This window comes from Nerophis lumbriciformis, linkage group LG03 (genome assembly GCF_033978685.3).
Source record: "Nerophis lumbriciformis linkage group LG03, RoL_Nlum_v2.1, whole genome shotgun sequence".
Lineage (NCBI taxonomy): Eukaryota > Metazoa > Chordata > Actinopteri > Syngnathiformes > Syngnathidae > Nerophis > Nerophis lumbriciformis.
Window position 1 is genome coordinate 27,952,501 of NC_084550.2, and position 18,219 is coordinate 27,970,719.

Genomic DNA, 18,219 nt, shown 5'->3' on the forward strand with positions numbered 1-18,219 from the left:
ACAAATGTCTGTTCCGATTTCCGGAATCAAACGCAAGTGCGTCGCGATCATGGCAGACTTGGTCATGAACAACAAAGACGAATATTTTTGGCCAAATGAGGATTCATAACCTTATATTTTTGAAGATGAACATGAGGAGGATGAACTGTTTGCGTGTCGAAGCGAGCACGAGGAGAGACTGAAACGTTGGAGCAGACGGAAGCCGAGAGAGTGGAAATGTGGATCTTGGAGCGGAGCTATGCCGACATAAATGATGTGTTTACCCAAAATAAACCGGAAAAAAAACTGGCCAGCCGGACCAAACAGACAACAGTCCATCAGTTGAGTCACTATGATATTGATCATGATCCATGCAGCACATCATGCTTGTTGGTACATTACATAGCCATTTTTTACAAATAAGAATACAAAAATCTACTCAGTGGCCTAGTGGTTAGAGTGTTTGCCCTGAGAAATGCAACACGGAACGACACAGGAAGTCCTTCATTCCGACAGCAATCAGACTGTATAATGCATATGTTCCTTTTTTACTGGACTTGAATGTACAGTATGATAGACTGTGTTTATGTTATTCACATGTGAATAATGCTGTATAATAGACTGTATTTATATTATTCACATGTGAATAATGCTGTATAATAGACTGTATTTATATTATTCACATGTGAATAATGCTGTATAATGGACTGTGTTTATATTATTCATATGTGAATAATGCTGTATAATAGACTGTATTTATGTTATTCACATGTGAATAATACTGTATAACAGACTGTATTTATATTCACATGTGAATAATGCTGTATAATAGACTGTGTTTATATTATTCACATGTGAATAATGCTGTATAATAGACTGTGTTTATATTATTCATATGTGAATAATGCTGTATAATAGACTGTATTTATGTTATTCACATGTGAATAATGCTTTATAATAGACTGTATTTATATTATTCACATGTGAATAATTCTATATAATAGACTGTATTTATATTATTCACATGTGAATAATGATGTATAATAGACTGTATTTATGTTATTCACATGTGAATAATGCTGTATAATAGACTGTATTTATATTATTCACATGTGAATAATGCTGTATAATAGACTGTGTTTATATTATTCATATGTGAATAATGCTGTATAATAGACTGTATTTATGTTATTCACATGTGAATAATGCTTTATAATAGACTGTATTTATATTATTCACATGTGAATAATTCTGTATAATAGACTGTATTTATATTATTCACATGTGAATAATGCTGTATAATAGACTGTATTTATATTATTCACATGTGAATAATGCTGTATAATAGACTGTATTTATGTTATTCACATGTGAATAATGCTTTATAATAGACTGTATTTATATTATTCACATGTGAATAATTCTGTATAATAGACTATTTATATTATTCACATGTGAATAATGCTGTATAATAGACTGTATTTATATTATTCACATGTGAATAATGCTGTATAATAACTATTTATATTATTCACATGTGAATAATGCTGTATAATAACTATTTAAATTATTCACATGTGAATAATGATGTATAATAGACTGTGTTTATATTATTCACATGTGAATAATGCTGTATAATAGACTGTATATTATTCACATGTGAAAAATAACTGTATAATAATTTATATTATTCACATGTGAATAATGCAGTTTAATAGACTGTATTTATGTTATTCACATGTGAATAATGCAGTATACTAGACTGTATTTATATTATTCACATGTGAATAATGCTGTATAATAGACTATATTATTCACATGTAAATAATGATGTATAATAGACTGTATTTATATTATTCACATGTGAATAATGCTGTATAATGGACTGTGTTTATATTATTCATATGTAATAATGCTGTATAATAGACTGTATTTATGTTATTCACATGTGAATAATGCTGTATAATAGACTGTATTTGTATTATTCACATGTGAATAATGCTGTATAATAGACTGTATTTATATTATTCACATGTGAATAATGCTGTATAATAGACTGTATTTATATTATTCACATGTGAATAATGCTGTATAATAGACTGTATTTATATTATTCACATGTAAAAAAAATAACTAAGTGTTTATTGTTTATTGGCTTCCATGACATTTACACATTGAAAAACATAAATTCATCTCAAATACATCAATTGTTAGTAGAGGCAATGTTGCAGAGTGAATTTATTGCAAAATGTTTGCGCTCTTGCAACATATTTTAATCTTGACTAGTTTTCTTTTCACAAAAAATTAACTCTCGACATTCTTCATGCTGACTAAAATACTGGAATTGTTTTGATCATGGTCTATACATGCACCATTCTATTAACACAACAACCTTTTGTGTTTACGTTCATCTTCCAGTACTGATTTACTATTGATTTTGGCCTCATGTCTCGTTCCAAAGATCACATTGTGGGAGCTTACAAGTCACATGGAGCCTCAAAACGGACTTACACAATTGCAGCAATGCTTCATACCTGTACGAAGCTTTTGTATGCATTTAAAATGGTGATTGATCAAATAAAAACAATTAAGATAATCAATCACCTTGTGATGGTCAAAGACACGTTTGCTTGCTTATAGGAAGTTGCTCTTTGTGTTGATTGTTGCTCTGTCATTTTTGTGTTTGCACAACTATTGTAGTTATTGTTCCTTCAACAACCTCTGAGAAAAAATGATGGAATTGCAAACTTTGAAGATGTTCAGTCAGTTGTTTAATTGTGTTGAGGGGAAAAAGTTGATGACAGACATGACTCAAAACTTCCTGGCTTTAAGAAACACTGAAATAAATAATCCGTGGCAAAGTGGATTTACATAAAACAAAAAGAAACCTTCCATTGGTCCCTGTCAGGTTCAAACACTGATGACATCCATTAAACAAGACAAGAAGCAAATAATCAAACAGAGACAGATTTAAATTTGGACTCAATTTTGAGGAGAGACGTGGCCACTGTACTCTCTGTACAATCTTGCACCACACTCTGCCAAAAGATTGCACTCCTTCTTTATTTGACTTTCTCCCCCCACCTGACCACAGCTGCTTCCAGAGGGAAGTGGGTCGTAAACAGCATTGCCTTTGGTTACCGAACAGTTCAAAAGAAGAGGTCGTAAAATAGTTAAATAAGAGTCCCATAAAATAGTTCAAAAAGAGTTTGTAAAATACTTCACAAAGAGTTTGTCTGGAAATTGGGCAGATCCTGCCATCTGTCCGCTTTGAAGTCACAGTGGAGTTCTACGAGCCTTCCTCCTTGTAGGCCCCAAAGACAGCTCCCGTCTCCCTGCCAGGAACTCAATGTAATACAAAGCTTTTGTGATAATTTAGAAACAATTATTCTAGCAGTCCCCATAAGGCCAATACCAGTTTTTTGGTGTGTAAGCCAGATAAATCAGAAAGATAAACTGTGGTGCTCAGTAACCATTTCATTTTTAGACCAAGCAGAGTGAAAGGATTATGAATCAGAATCAGAATCAGAATCGTTTTATTGCCATTGTTTGAGAACGGGTTCACAAACTAGGAATTTGTCTTGTTGCAATCGTGCAACATAAAACACATATAACACAGATTTGGTAATAAAAAGAGCTGTAACTGAGCTATCAGATCTTGTTATTGTTCATGTGCCTGATGGCCGAGGGGAAACAACTGTTCAGGAATCATTAAAAACAAACACACCACTCGTACTTTTGTTGCACCACCTGCGGCTTTTTCAACAACTTGCCGTCTCCGAGGCATAGACTTAACCAGTGACGAACAGAACTCTTCATCAATCTTTCTCTAAATGCTGTCGTCAGACCAGGTTGGAGTCGTGTCATCCACCAATTTGTGGTTAATGAGGATACGATGTTCTGCAGAGGTGTACTTATAACAATTTTATTGACAAACCTCTACTATCTATAGTGGTGGGGGGCGCAAAGTGTATATTCTCCTTTTTAGAGGTTGCTAGACCTCAAAGATGAGGAGGGATTTCAGACTGATGCTGCCTTGGCTCTGTTCCTGCTAAACTAGTAAGTGACTTTCGATGCTCCAATCAAAATGCTAATGCTAATTGTTAGCGCTCGGAAATGTGCATGGTAGCAATAAATAGCCACCAGCTTGATAGTTTGCAGTTCCACACTACTTCCTTCGAAAAACCTCTCCCCTGGTCTTTCTTTGCTTCGGACCTGCATCCGCCCCGATACATTCTTGCTAGCATCGTCATATTTGTAGCACAATCCCAGATCATTTCTTGATAGTGTCTTCTATTTAACATCAACATAGCCATTAGAGACCTGGCTATGCTGATGTGCTGGCTCCAATACTGTACAACATCTATACCAACGGCCAGCCAATGAACCAGAACACTGAACGATTCATCTACGCTGACCATCTTGTGTAACATCTCAAGAGAGTACGTTTGAAGTGGTTGAAGTAAACCTCACCTCAGCCCTAGATGAGCTACTCCTCTACTACGGGCGAAACCATCTACACGCAAACCCTGCGAAGACCCAAGTCTGCTCATTCCATCTCAGGAACCGGGATGCAAACCGACCTCTTAACGTCAAATGGTCTGGAACACCACTTGAGAACTGTACCAACCCTGTCTACCTTGGCGTAACCCTGGGCCGCACCCTCTCCTTGAAGGAACACATCAAAGACACCAAACTGAAAGTCAGCTCCCCAAACAACATCTTACGGAAACTGACAAATTCCAAATGGGGAGCCACAGCACACACACTAAGATGTGCTGATTTGGCCCAGTGCTATTCCTCGGCGGAGTATACATGTCCTGTCTGGGAGAGATCAACCCATGCCAAAGAACTAGACCCAGCGCTGAACAACGCCTGCCGCTTGATCACTGGTTGCTTGAAGCCTACCAACCTGAACAATCTACATCTCCTCGCTGGCATTGCCCCTGCAGACATGAGACGGGAGGTTGCCAGCCGAGTAGAGTTCACAAAAGCTACCAGTGACGAACGCCACCTCCTCCATGAACGTGAACTCTCAGCCCAACGTCTGAAGTCAAGGAGAAGCTTCCTGAGCAATGTCCAGCCCCTAACAGCATTTTGGGAAGAAACCAGACTCCAGCTATGGACACAAAGACTAGAGAAAGACCCCCCTCCTGTTGACATGGGAATCCCCCCTTCTGAAGACCTGCCCCCCGGGTCGGAAACACCATGGGTCCAGTGGCAGAAACTAAACCGCCTGAGAACAGGAACGAGCCGATCAAAAGCTGCTATGGCCAGATGGGGCTATAAAACCTGCGATTGCCGAGAAGAGGACCATACGATGCAGCACTGCCTTGTCTGTCCTCTGCTACCCAACCAGTGCAGCTTAAAAGATCTCGCAGAGTTCAACGACAATGCAAAAGACTGTGTAAAGAAATGGGAAACTGTCACATAACCACATGCTTCAAAGACACGAAAAGAAGAAGAAGAATTAGAGACCTAATTGTGACAATATTACGGCGGACATCATGGGAAATGTAGTAAAACATCTCCCATATAGTCCACTGGCGCCGCTCTCAAGTGGGGCTTTAATCGAGACCAGTATTTCAACTGACACAAAGTCAGTTCCCGAACCAATCAAAAGATCCTGAGACAGATTTGATGCAAGCCTAAAAAATTCCACGGAACCCAAAACACAACCAATGAATATTTGTCTTTTGTTAGTATGCCACGTGGACCTTGGACTACAACACACGTTTTGGGCCCTTTTGTGGACTGTGTCACACTCCGCCTCTTTGTTTATTTTGGGGGAAGAGCCACGCACCCCAAAGCCTTTTAAAAGAGCCCAGATCTGCGCGTCCGTCGGGGTCAAAGGACAGCACGGGAACGACGGAGGTGAGGTTTTGCAGTTCTACCAAGCGAGTACTGTACCCAGTGTTTGAATGACATGTCTGCAGGGAGGACAATGTTCGCCCACTTGCTTTGGGCCGCCCTGCCAGGTCTACTGTGGGCCTCCCATTCCAGTCTAGTGGTGGAGGGGGAGAACGCAGGCTCCAGGATATGCAAGCCCGCCCCACACTGGAACATTAGCGGAGAGGTGCCCATGCGGGGGCTGCTGGGACGGGTGGTGGTGGTGGCTCTGCTGAAGGCCAGCTGACAGTTCTGTCTCACACAGGCGTCCAAGTAAGGAACCAGAGTTCACCTCCAATGTAGAATTTTGGTACCTAAACCTCTTGAAGTCCGATATTTCATCCGTAGAATACGATATACAGTCGTGGTCAAAGGTTTATTGTCTTGGCTGTCTTGAGTTTCTAATCATTTCTACTTGTTGGTCACAAAAAACATTCATGAAGTTTGCTTCTTTTATGAATTTATTATGGGTCTACTGAAAATGTGAGGGTCAAAAGTATACATACAGCAATGTTAATATTTGCTTACATGCCCCTTGACAAGTTTACCTGCAATAAGGCGCTTTTGGTAGCCATCCACAAGCTTCTGCTTGAATTTTTGACCATTGGGGCAGTTCAGCTAAATTTGTTGGTTCTCTGACATGGACTTGTTTCTTCAGCATTCCTTTACCACTTTTGAGGTGTGTTTAGGGTCATTGTCCTGTTGGATCACCCAACTGCGCCCAAGACCCAACCTACGGGCTGATGATTTTAGCTTGTCCTGAAGATTTTGGAGGTAATCCTCCTTTTTCATTGTCCCATTTAAAGCAGCAGTTCCATTGGCAGTAAAAGTTGGGATTTTTTTGGGTCAAAAAGTTGGAATTTTTCTGTCCAAAAGTCTGGATTTTTTCCAAGTGTCCAAAAGTCGGAAATTTTTCCAAGTGTCAAAAAGTCTGGATTTTTTCTAAGTGTTAAAAAATCTGAATTTTTTTCTAAATGTCAAAAATCTGGATTTTTTCTAAATGTCAAAAATCTGGATTTTTTTCTAAGTGTTCAAAAGTCGGTACTTTTTTTCAGTGTCAAATAGTCGGGATTTTTTCTAAGTGTCAAAAAATCGGGATTTTTTTCTAAGTGTCAAAAAATCGAGATTTTTTTCTAAGTGTCAAAAAGTCGGGATTTTTTTTGGTCAAAAAGTCTGGATTTTTTCTAAGTGTCGAAAAGTCGGGATTTTTTTCTAAGTGTCAAAAAGTCGGGATTTTTTCTAAGTGTCAAAAAGTCGGGATTTTTTCTAAGTGTCAAAAAGTCGGGAGTTTTTTGGTCAAAAAAATCGGGATTTTTTTCCAAGTGTCCAAAAGTCGGACATTTTTCTAACTGTTAAAAAATCTGGATTTTTTTTTCTAAGTGTTCAAAAGTCGATACTTTTTCTAAGTGTCAAAAAGTTGGGATTTTTTCTATGTGTCAAAAAGTCTGGATTTTTTCTAAGTGTCAAAAAGTCTGGATTTTTTTTTGGTCAAAAAGTCTGGATTTTTTCTAAGTGTTAAAATGTCTGGATTTTTTCTAAGTGTCAAAAAGTCTGGATTTTTTCTAAGTGTCAAAAAGTCTGGATTTTTTCTAGGTGTTAAAAAATCGCGATTTTTTTCAAAATGTCAAAAATCGGGATTTTTTTCTAAGTGTCAAAAAGTCAGGATTTTTTTCCAAGTGTCAAAAAGTCGGGATTTTTTCTAAGTGTCAAAAAGTCGGGATTTTTTCTAAGTGTCAAAAAGTCGGGATTTTTTTGGTCAAAAAGTCGGGATTTTTTCTAAGTGTTAAAAAATCGGGATTTTTTCTAAATGTCAAAAATCTGGATTTTTTTTCTATTCAAAAGTCGGTACTTTTTTTAAGTGTCAAAAAGTCAGGATTTTTTCTAAGTGTCAAAAAGTCGGGATTTTTTCTAAGTGTCAAAAAGCCGGGATTTTTGGGGCCACCATGCTTGACGGTAGGTGTGGTGTTCCTGGGACTAAAGGCCTCACCTTTTCAAACATATTGCTGGGTATTGTGGCCAAACAGCTCCATTTTTTTTTGCGCTAAATGAGGCATCTCCTCCTAACTATACGAATGCGCATATTGCCCGTCCCCTTAAAAGGGGTGGGGGTGTCGCACTAATATACAATGAAAACTTTAACCTTACCCCTAACCTAAATAATAAATACAAATCGTTTGAGGTGCTTACTATGAGGTCTGTCGCACCGCTGCCTCTCGATATGGCTGTTATCTACCGCCCCCCAGGGCCCTACGCGGACTTTATCAATGAATTCTCAGAGTTCGTTGCTGATCTAGTGACGCACGCAGACAATATAATCATAATGGGGGACTTTAATATCCATATGAATACCCCATCGAACCCTCAGTGCGTGGCGCTCCAGACTATAATTGATAGCTGTGGTCTTACACAAATAATAAATGAACCTACGCATCGCAACGGTAATACGATAGATCTAGTGCTGGTCAGGGGTGTCACCACCTCCAAAGTTATGGTACTCCCGTATACTAAAGTAATGTCCGATCATTACCTTATAAAATTCGAAGTTCTGACTCATTGTCAACAAACTAATAATAATAATAACTGCTATAGCAGCCGCAACATTAATGCTGCCACAACGATGACTCTTGCTGACCTACTGCCTTCGGTAATGGCACCATTCCCAAATTATGTCGGCTCTATTGATAACCTAACTAACAACTTTGACAATGCCCTGCGCAAAACCATTGATAGTATAGCACCGCTAAAACAAAAAAGGGCCCCTAAAAGGCGCACCCCATGGTTTACAGAAGAAACCAGAGCTCATAAATTATCATGTAGAAAGTTGGAACGCAAATGGCGCGCGACCAAGCTTGAGGTTTTCCATCAAGCATGGAGTGATAGTTTAATATCGTATAAACGCATGCTTTCCTTAGCTAAAGCTAAATATTACTCAAATCTCATCCGCCTCAACAAAAACGACCCTAAATTTTTGTTTAGTACAGTAGCATCGCTAACCCAACAAGGGACTCCTCCCAATAGCTCCACCCACTCGGCAGATGACTTTATGAATTTCTTTAATAAGAAAATTGAACTCATTAGAAAGGAGATTAAAGACAACGCATCCCAGCTACAACTGGGTTCTATTAACACAGATACAACTGTATCTACGACGGATACTGCAATACAAAATAGTCTCTCTCTTTTTGATGAAATAACATTAGAAGAACTATTACGGCGTGTAAGTGGGATAAAACAAACAACATGTTTACTTGACCCACTTCCTGGGAAACTTATCAAGGAGCTTTTTGTATTATTAGGTCCATCAGTGCTAAATATTATAAACTTATCACTTTCCTCTGGCACTGTTCCCCTAGCATCCAAGAAAGCGGTTATTCATCCTCTGCTCAAAAGACCTAACCTTGATCCTGACCTCATGGTAAACTACCGACCGGTGTCCCACCTTCCCTTTATTTCGAAAATCCTCGAAAAAATTGTCGCACAGCAGCTAAATGAACACTTAGTGTCTAACAATCTCTGTGAACCTTTTCAATCCGGTTTCAGGGCAAATCACTCTACGGAGACAGCCCTCGCAAAAATGACTAATGATCTACTGCTAACCAGAGGTGTGGACTCGAGTCACATGACTTGGACTCGAGTCAGACTCGAGTCATGAATTTGATGACTTTAGACTCGACTTGACAAAATGTAAAAAGACTTGCAACTCGACTTAGACTTTAACATCAATGACTTGTGACTTCACTTGGACTTGAGCCTTTTGAATTGACATGACTTGACATGACTTGCTACTTTCCCCAAAACCCAAAGATGAAAAAGTTATTCGGGAGCGCTCCGTATTTTTCATTGTGTACTTGTCTATCAGCGTTGCGTGTGTCAGCTGGTGTGGTCTCAGTACAACAGCCAATCAAATTAGATCTACTTTGTTTTCATCACACAGCATTCATCCAATCAAATTGCAGGACAACCAACGAAGAAGACATGTCCAAACCACACGCCAGTGAACAAAAAATGATACCTAAAATAATTTTGTTTGGGTATAAAAATTACGAGGTGGTCAACACAAAACGGTTTGCAGTATGCAACACATGCGGTTCGAAAATTACTGATGGAGAGGCAACAACTTCCAACTTCGTCCGGCATTTGAAGTTGCACAAAGAACGGTAAGTTTTGAATGTAAGATAACGTTTATTGGCTAAGTAACGTGACTTGTATTTGCTGTGTAGTTAAATCAGTGAGGCTGTAAACTCACTGCTAACGTTATAACGTTATTGCAAACACGGGAATCTGTTGCAGTTCACTACCTTATTCATACTTTTTGTTCAGTGATTTTTTTTAAGCAGGGTTACGTTAGTCCATATATCACACGTAACGTTAGACGGCGGTCAGCAGCACCGCGTATTTTAGCCACCTAAAAAAAGACAAAAATAGTAAAATAAAGGTCAGTTAAAATGTATACTATATTATGAATATGTGTACCGTTTTAGCTAGCTTTCTGACATACTGTTGGTTGTTTACCTCAGTGGTCCCCAACCACCGGGCCGCGGCCCGGTACTGGTCCGTGGATCGATTGGTATCGGGCCGCACAAGAAATAATTTTTTTTTTTTTTTTTTTTTAATTAAATCAACATAAAAACACAAGATACACTTACAAGTAGTGCACCAACCCAAAACAACTCTCTCCCCCCTTTTGTTCTGGGCATTGAACATGAAGACTCTTCCTTCACTGTTCCGAGTGGCCATGAGAGTCTTGGCAGTGCCTGCCTCCAGTGCTCCAGTGGAGCGAGTTTTCAGCCATGGTGGCATCATACTACGCCCCCATTGTGCACAAATGACTGACAGACTCTTGGCTAATTTGGTCTTTTGCAAATGCAATGCAGCATAGGGCCCTGACATATAAAAAGTACAACTTTTTTGTTATGTTCACATATATGTCATGTTTTTTCAATGTTAACACTTTTGTACAAATAAGTACATTTGCACTTTATTTTTCAATGTGTTTGTTCTGTAAAGGAATGAGTTAATGTTTAAAATGACTGGTTAATAGTGCTATTATAAAGTGCAATGTCAGCACAATTTTCTTTCCTGCAATTTAAAATGCACTTGTTTTAATAAATAAATACAGCGTTTGAAAAGCATACACAATATGTGTTAATATATTAGTCTGTGGTTAAAAGGACTTGAAAGGACTCGAAACTCAAAATGCAGGACTTAGGACTTGACTTGAGACTTTCCAGTCTTGACTTTGGACTTGACTCGGGGCTTGCCTGTCTTGACTCGGGACTTGACTCGGACTTGAGGGCAAAGACTTGAGACTTACTTGTGACTTGCAAAACAATGACTTGGTCCCACCTCTGCTGCTAACGATGGATTCTGATGCGTCATCTATGTTGCTGCTTCTTGATCTTAGCTCTGCTTTCGATACCGTCGATCATAATATTTTATTAGAGCGTATCAAAACACGTATTGGTATGTCAGACTTAGCTTTGTCGTGGTTTAACTCTTATCTTACTGACAGGATGCAATGCGTCTCCCATAATAATGTGACCTCGGACTATGTTAAGGTAACGTGCGGAGTTCCTCAGGGTTCGGTTCTTGGCCCTGCACTCTTTAGTATTTACATGCTGCCGCTAGGCGACATCATACGCAAATACGGTGTTAGCTTTCATTGTTATGCTGATGACACCCAACTCTACATGCCCCTAAAGCTGACCAACACGCCGGATTGTAGTCAGCTGGAGGCGTGCCTTAATGAAATTAAACAATGGATGTCCGCTAACTTCTTGCAACTCAATGCCAAGAAAACGGAAATGCTGATTATCGGTCCTGCTAAACACCGACATTTATTTAAAAATACCACCTTAACATTTGACAACCAAACAATTACACAAGGCGAATCAGCAAAGAATCTGGGTATTATTTTCGACCCAACTCTCTCCTTTGAGTCGCACATTAAGAGTGTTACTAAAACGGCCTTCTTTCATCTCCGTAATATCGCTAAAATTCGTTCTATTTTATCCACTAGCGACGCTGAGATCATTATTCATGCGTTCGTTACGTCTCGTCTCGACTACTGTAACGTATTATTTTCGGGTCTCCCTATGTCTAGCATTAAAAGATTACAGTTGGTACAAAATGCGTCTGCTAGACTTTTGACAAGAACAAGAAAGTTTGATCATATTACGCCTATACTGGCTCACCTGCACTGGCTTCCTGTGCACTTAAGATGTGACTTTAAGGTTTTACTACTTACGTATAAAATACTACACGGTCTAGCTCCGTCCTATCTTGTTGATTGCATTGTACCATATGTCCCGGCAAGAAATCTGCGTTCAAAGAACTCCAGCTTATTAGTGATTCCCAGAGCCCAAAAAAAGTCTGCGGGCTATAGAGCGTTTTCTATTCGGGCTCCAGTACTATGGAATGCCCTCCCGGTAACAATTAGAGATGCTACCTCAGTAGAAGCATTTAAGTCCCATCTTAAAACTCATTTGTATACTCTAGCCTTTAAATAGCCCCCCTGTTAGACCAGTTGATCTGCCGTTTCTTTTCTTTTCTCCTCTGCTCCCCTTTTCCTTGAGGGGGGGGGGGCACAGGTCCGGTGGCCATGGATGAAGTGCTGGCTGTCCAGAGTCGGGACCCGGGGTGGACCGCTCGCCTGTGCATCGGCTGGGAACATCTCTGCGCTGCTGACCCGTCTCCGCTCGGGATGGTGTCCTGCTGGCCCCACTATGGACTGGACTCTTACTATTATGTTGGATCCACTATGGACTGGACTCTCACAATATTATGTCAGACCCACTCGACATCCATTGCTTTCGGTCTCCCCTAGAGGGGGGGGGGGGGTTACCCACATATGCGGTCCTCTCCAAGGTTTCTCATAGTCATTCACATCGAAGTCCCACTGGGGTGAGTTTTTCCTTGCCCTTATGTGGGCTTTGTACCGAGGATGTCGTTGTGGCTTGTGCAGCCCTTTGAGACTCTTGTGATTTAGGGCTATATAAATAAACATTGATTGATTGATTGAACATTGATTTTTGTTTCATCTGACATCACATGGACAAAGATAAGACCTTCAGGAGGAAAGTTCTGTGGTCAGATGAGACAAAAATGGAGCTGTTTGGCCACAATACCCAGCAATATGTTTGGAGGAGAAAAGGTGAGGCCTTTAATCCCAGGAACACCAATTCCTACCGTCAAGCATGGTGGTGGTAGTATTATGCTCTGGGCCTGTTTTGCTGCCAATGGAACCCGCTGCTTTAAATGGGACAATGAAAAAGGAAGATTAGCTCCAAATTCTTCAGGACAAGCTAAAATCATCAGCCCAGAGGTTGGGTCTTGGGCGCAGTTGGGTGTTCCAACAGGACAATGACCCCAAACACACCTCAAAAGTGGTAAAGGAATGGCTAAATCAGGCTAGAATGAAGGTTTTAGAATGGCCTTCCCAAAGTCCTGACTTAAAGGTGTGGACAATGCTGAAGAAACAAGTCCAACACATTTAGCTGAAGTGCAGCAATTTAGTGGTCAAGTGGTCAAGCAGAAGCTTGTGGATGGCTACCAAAAGCGCCTTATTGCAGGTAAACTTGCCAAGGGACATGTAAGCAAATATTAACATTGCTGTATGTATACTTTTGACCCTCACATTTTCAGTAGAGCCATAATAAATTCATAAAAGAAGCAAACTTCATGAATGTTTTTTGTGACCAACAAGTATGTGCTCCAATCACTACATCACAAAAAAATAAGAGTTGTAGAAATGATTGGAAACTCAAGACATCCATGACATGATGTTCTTTACAAGTGTATGTAAACTTTTGACCACCACTGTATATACTGTATTAGGGGCATCCACAGCAAATTTGTTAAGCACATTTTACAATAATTATGCAATAAAAGAGCAAACAGAAAATGTTGCTATATTGACAATAATAACACAGTTTACTTTATAACCGTCATTGCTCAAAATATTAAAAAAAAAACGTACAGTTACAACCGTGTTGACCTCGAAACCCCCAAAGATATAGAGTAGGCAATCTGGAACATAGAACATAGGACTCTGGAGGACTCTGGCAGAACGTAAGTGAAACTAATAAGGGAACTGTTTATACAAAAAAACAAAAAAGTGTTCAAATAAAATAGTATTTTTAAGTGACTACATTTTCTGCTTGTCCCAGCTGGACAAACTGGTTCAAAGTGCTCATTCCTCAGTCTGGGTCTTTCAGAGTGGGAGTCCTGCGTGAGAAGCTGAAGCGCAGCAACCTGACGGAGGTGTCCTTCATGGTGGTCAATGAGCGGGAGCCTCTGTCCAGAGCCATGTACTGGGAGCTGAAGAGAAGAGCGCCCCCTGGTGTTCCAGTCTACCAGCAGACTCCCTTCCAGAGCGACGTGTGGGAGGCCTTAGACGGGGACAAAGATGACTTCCTCGTCTACGACCGGTAAGACGACAGACTGCTGTTCTTTTTTTTAATACCATTTGTCTTTTTGTCGGTTTAGATTTTTGGACCTTTGCTTACTTTTCATCGTTAAAATATGATTTGACCTGCACGCTCGTGTCTGCATCCTGGAGTCACACCAACAATGCCAAGCATGATTAATAAGATCCTAGTACCACAGCTTGTGCAATCTATAAAATAGCATGTTGCGTGTGATCTACTAAGATGAATGAGGATTTACCGCACGTTCATGTTATCATGCCCAAACCTGTAGCATTTTGACATGTTTTCAAACGTGCAGGAGACATCTACCACTTTTTATGGGCATTTTGGACACCCTCTAAAGTGCATCCACAATGAAATTCACTTTTTTTTTTTTTGTCCTTTTTTATTTATCAGTTTTTTATCATAAAGGAGATATGTGAATTATATATATATATATATATATATATATATATAATGCTTGATGGATTGTCGGCGCATTACGGCTACCATAGTCAGACGTACTGTGCTTCAACATGCAGGTATTATTATGGCGTTTTGTTTTGCAGTATTATGCAAAAAAAGGGTATGGGTATGGAAGGGCAGTACAACGAATGACAAATACTTGCAGTTCATCGTGGGTACCATGCAGGAAACTCCCAAAACGTGTTTTTAAAAAGGTGCTTTTGACTTCTTTCCCAGGTGTGGCCTGCTCACCTTCCACATCGTGCTGCCCTACAGCTTCCTGCACTACCCCTACGTGGAAGCGGCCATCAGGGCCACCTTTCATAAAGATATATGCCACTGCTCTGTGAGTACTCACAAATACACACGAGTACGACGTATCTATGTACTCTCAATGTCAGTATGAAGCAAATCCACAAGTCTACCTTTCTCTTTATTTCCATTCTTTCAAGCCTTTCTTAAAGGTGGTCGATACTGCAAATGTTGATATGAATCCGATACCCGGTCGATACAGGGCCAATATTGCTGATAAATAAGCTGATACTTTTTGCTTGACATTTCGAAGGATGTTGTGACCGTGCCTGTAATTTGTCGATATTATCATCAACGGAATGAAACACAGAACAAAAACAACCAACAACTTTTTGAAAATGTTATTATATTATATACAGATAATGTGACATGCAAATATAAATTAAATATAAGTAAAGGAAATTAAATATACCTACAAACGAAGTATAATGATGCAATATGTACATACAGCTAGCCTAAATAGCCTGTTAGCATCGATTAGCTTGCCGTCATCCAAATATGCCGGATTAGTGCTCCACACAAGTCACCAACGTCGACAAAGCTCACCTTTGTGCATTCAAGCACAGTATAAAACATTTGGTGGACAAACGGAGGAGTGGCGAAAAACAGGTCTTTCTGTGGCAGCGTGGGAGAAAGTCGTACATGTAAACAAACCGTGGTGAGTTCAAGGACCGCCGAAATTAGTGGGGGGAAAAAACGGCAATCGCCGAATACTCTCATCAGTGTAGCACGTTCAATATAAACAGTGGGATTTCTAACAATTAGGAGCATTTGCTCTTATTGTCTAAAAGTTTGTAAACAATGCCTGTTAGCATCGATTAGCTTGCAGTCATCCAAATATGCCGGATTAGCGCGCCGCCCCACTCACTAACGTCGACAAAACGAACCTTTGTGCATTCACGCACAGTATAAAACGTTTGGTGGACAAACGGAGGAGTGGCGTCAAACACGTCTTTCTGTGGCAGCGTGGGAGAAAGTTGCACGTGTAAACAAACCACAGTGAGTTCAAGGACTGCGGAAATTAGTAGGGACAAAACGGCGCTCGCCAAATACTCTCATCAGTGTAGCACGTTTTATATAAACAGTGGGACTTCTAACAATTAGGAACATTTGCTCTTATTGTCTAAAAGTTTGTAAACAATGCCTGTTAGCATCGATTAGCTTGCAGTCATCTAAATATGCCGGATTAGCGCGCCACCCCACTCACTAACGTCAACAAAACTCACCTTTGTGCATTCATGCACAGTATAAAACGTTTGGTGGACAAATGGAGGAGTGGCATTAAACACGTCTTTCTGTGGCAGCATCGGAGAACGTTGCAAATATAAACAAACTACGGTGAGTTCAAGGACCGCCGAATTTAGTAGGACAAAACGGCGTTCGCCAAATACTCTCATCAGTGTAGCATGTTTAATATAAATTTGGGGATTTCTAACAATTAGGAGGATTTGTAAAGAAGTTTGTAAACCATAGCAAAAAAATGTTTTTCGTAATAACAAAAATATTGATCTATTTACTGTTGTATGGATTATATTACGATCGACTGTCCATATTTGTATTGATCGGCCCACCCCGTTTACATTCAATAGCTGTCGCTTAGCGATTAGCTACGTGTGTATAGCTATTCCTTGTCCTCCAGTGATAATGAGACTTGTAAAGACACACAGTTTATTTTGGGGGCGACGTGGCTTGGTTGGTAGAGGGTTCCAGGTTCGATCCCCGCTTCAGCCATTCGAGTCGAGATACTTGACCCACCTGCTCCCAGTGCTTCAAATGTACACTATATTGCCAAAAGTATTTGGCCACCCATCCAAATGATGAGAATCACTAATCACTTGGCCCGGACAAAGGTAATAATAATAATAATAATAATAGATTTTATTTGTAAAAAGCACTTTATATTGAGCAAACAACCTCAAAGTGCTACAGTGTATTAAAAAAATAAATAAAAAGATAATAAAATAAATAAAAATTAAAAAACTAGAACAGCCTAATAGCTAGAAGTAGTATGCATATATCTTTAAAAAAAGGCTTTTTTAAAAAGAAGGGTTTTTAAGCCTTTTTTAAAAGCATCCACAGTCTGTGGTGCCCTCAGGTGGTCAGGGAGGCTAAAAGATGCATCTTGTCTTGTGCAGGCTAATGTGACCACGGCCAGCGGCGGCATCATGAAGAACGCCACGCAGCAACACCACGCCAACTACACCACTGCATGGCCCCTAATCCCAGTCTAACAGCACCATCACCCTCAGTCTGGTCAGTCACCATCACTCTACATAATCCTCACCCTGGATGATTTCTCTTGATAATCCTCACCTGCATGACATCATGTAGTCCCTACCAGAGTTGGTGTGTGTGTGTGGGAATCAGTTCCAAGATGGGTGTTCCTGGTAATGAAGTCTGCAGTTTCAAACCTGCATGCAGGGGCCTGCAGACGGATGTGAGGGGACTACAATAGGCACTGACTCCCACACACCATCACAGTCCCTTCTTCCACTACCTAGTGCTTGGTTTCACTTTCACTCTTGTGTTGATTGTCCTGTTTGAGTCATTGAATCACGGTAAATGTTTGAATCGTTGAATCATGGTAAATGTTTGAATCATTGAATCATGGTAAATGTTTGAATCATTGAATCATGGTAAATGTTTGAATCATTGAATCATGGTAAATGTTTGAATCATTGAATCATGGTAAATTTTTGAATCATTGAATCATGGTCAATGTTTGAATCATTGAATCATGGTCAATGTTTGAATCATTGAATCATGGTCAATGTTTGAATCATTGAATCATGGTCAATGTTTGAATCATTGAATCATGGTAAATGTTTGAATCATTGAATCATGGTAAATGTTTGAATCATTGAATCGTGGTAAATGTTTGAATCATTGAATCATGGTAAATGTTTGAATCATTGAATCGTGGTAAATGTTTGAATCATTGAATCGTGGTATATGTTTGAATCGTTGAATCATGGTAAATGTTTGAATCATTGAATCATGGTCAATGTTTGAATCATTGAATCGTGGTATATGTTTGAATCGTTGAATCATGGTAAATGTTTGAATCGTTGAATCATGGTAAATGTTTGAATCATTGAATCATGGTAAATGTTTGAATCATTGAATCATGGTAAATGTTTGAATCATTGAATCATGGTAAATGTTT

General features: G+C 39.6%; 1 protein-coding gene across 1 annotated transcript in view; it reads left to right on the forward strand.

Annotated features, from left to right (window-relative positions):
* Positions 1–17,568, forward strand: part of selenop2 (selenoprotein P2) — an 18,845-nt gene extending 1,277 nt beyond the window's left edge. The window contains exons 2-6 of the mRNA XM_072912826.1: positions 5,683–5,853; positions 5,916–6,141; positions 14,085–14,297; positions 14,979–15,087; positions 17,189–17,568. Coding sequence (XP_072768927.1) covers positions 5,683–5,853; positions 5,916–6,141; positions 14,085–14,297; positions 14,979–15,087; positions 17,189–17,284 — 815 coding nt within the window. The 3' untranslated portion in view covers positions 17,285–17,568. The remainder of the gene's footprint in view (positions 1–5,682; positions 5,854–5,915; positions 6,142–14,084; positions 14,298–14,978; positions 15,088–17,188) is intronic.
* Positions 17,569–18,219: the final 651 nt, after the last annotated feature.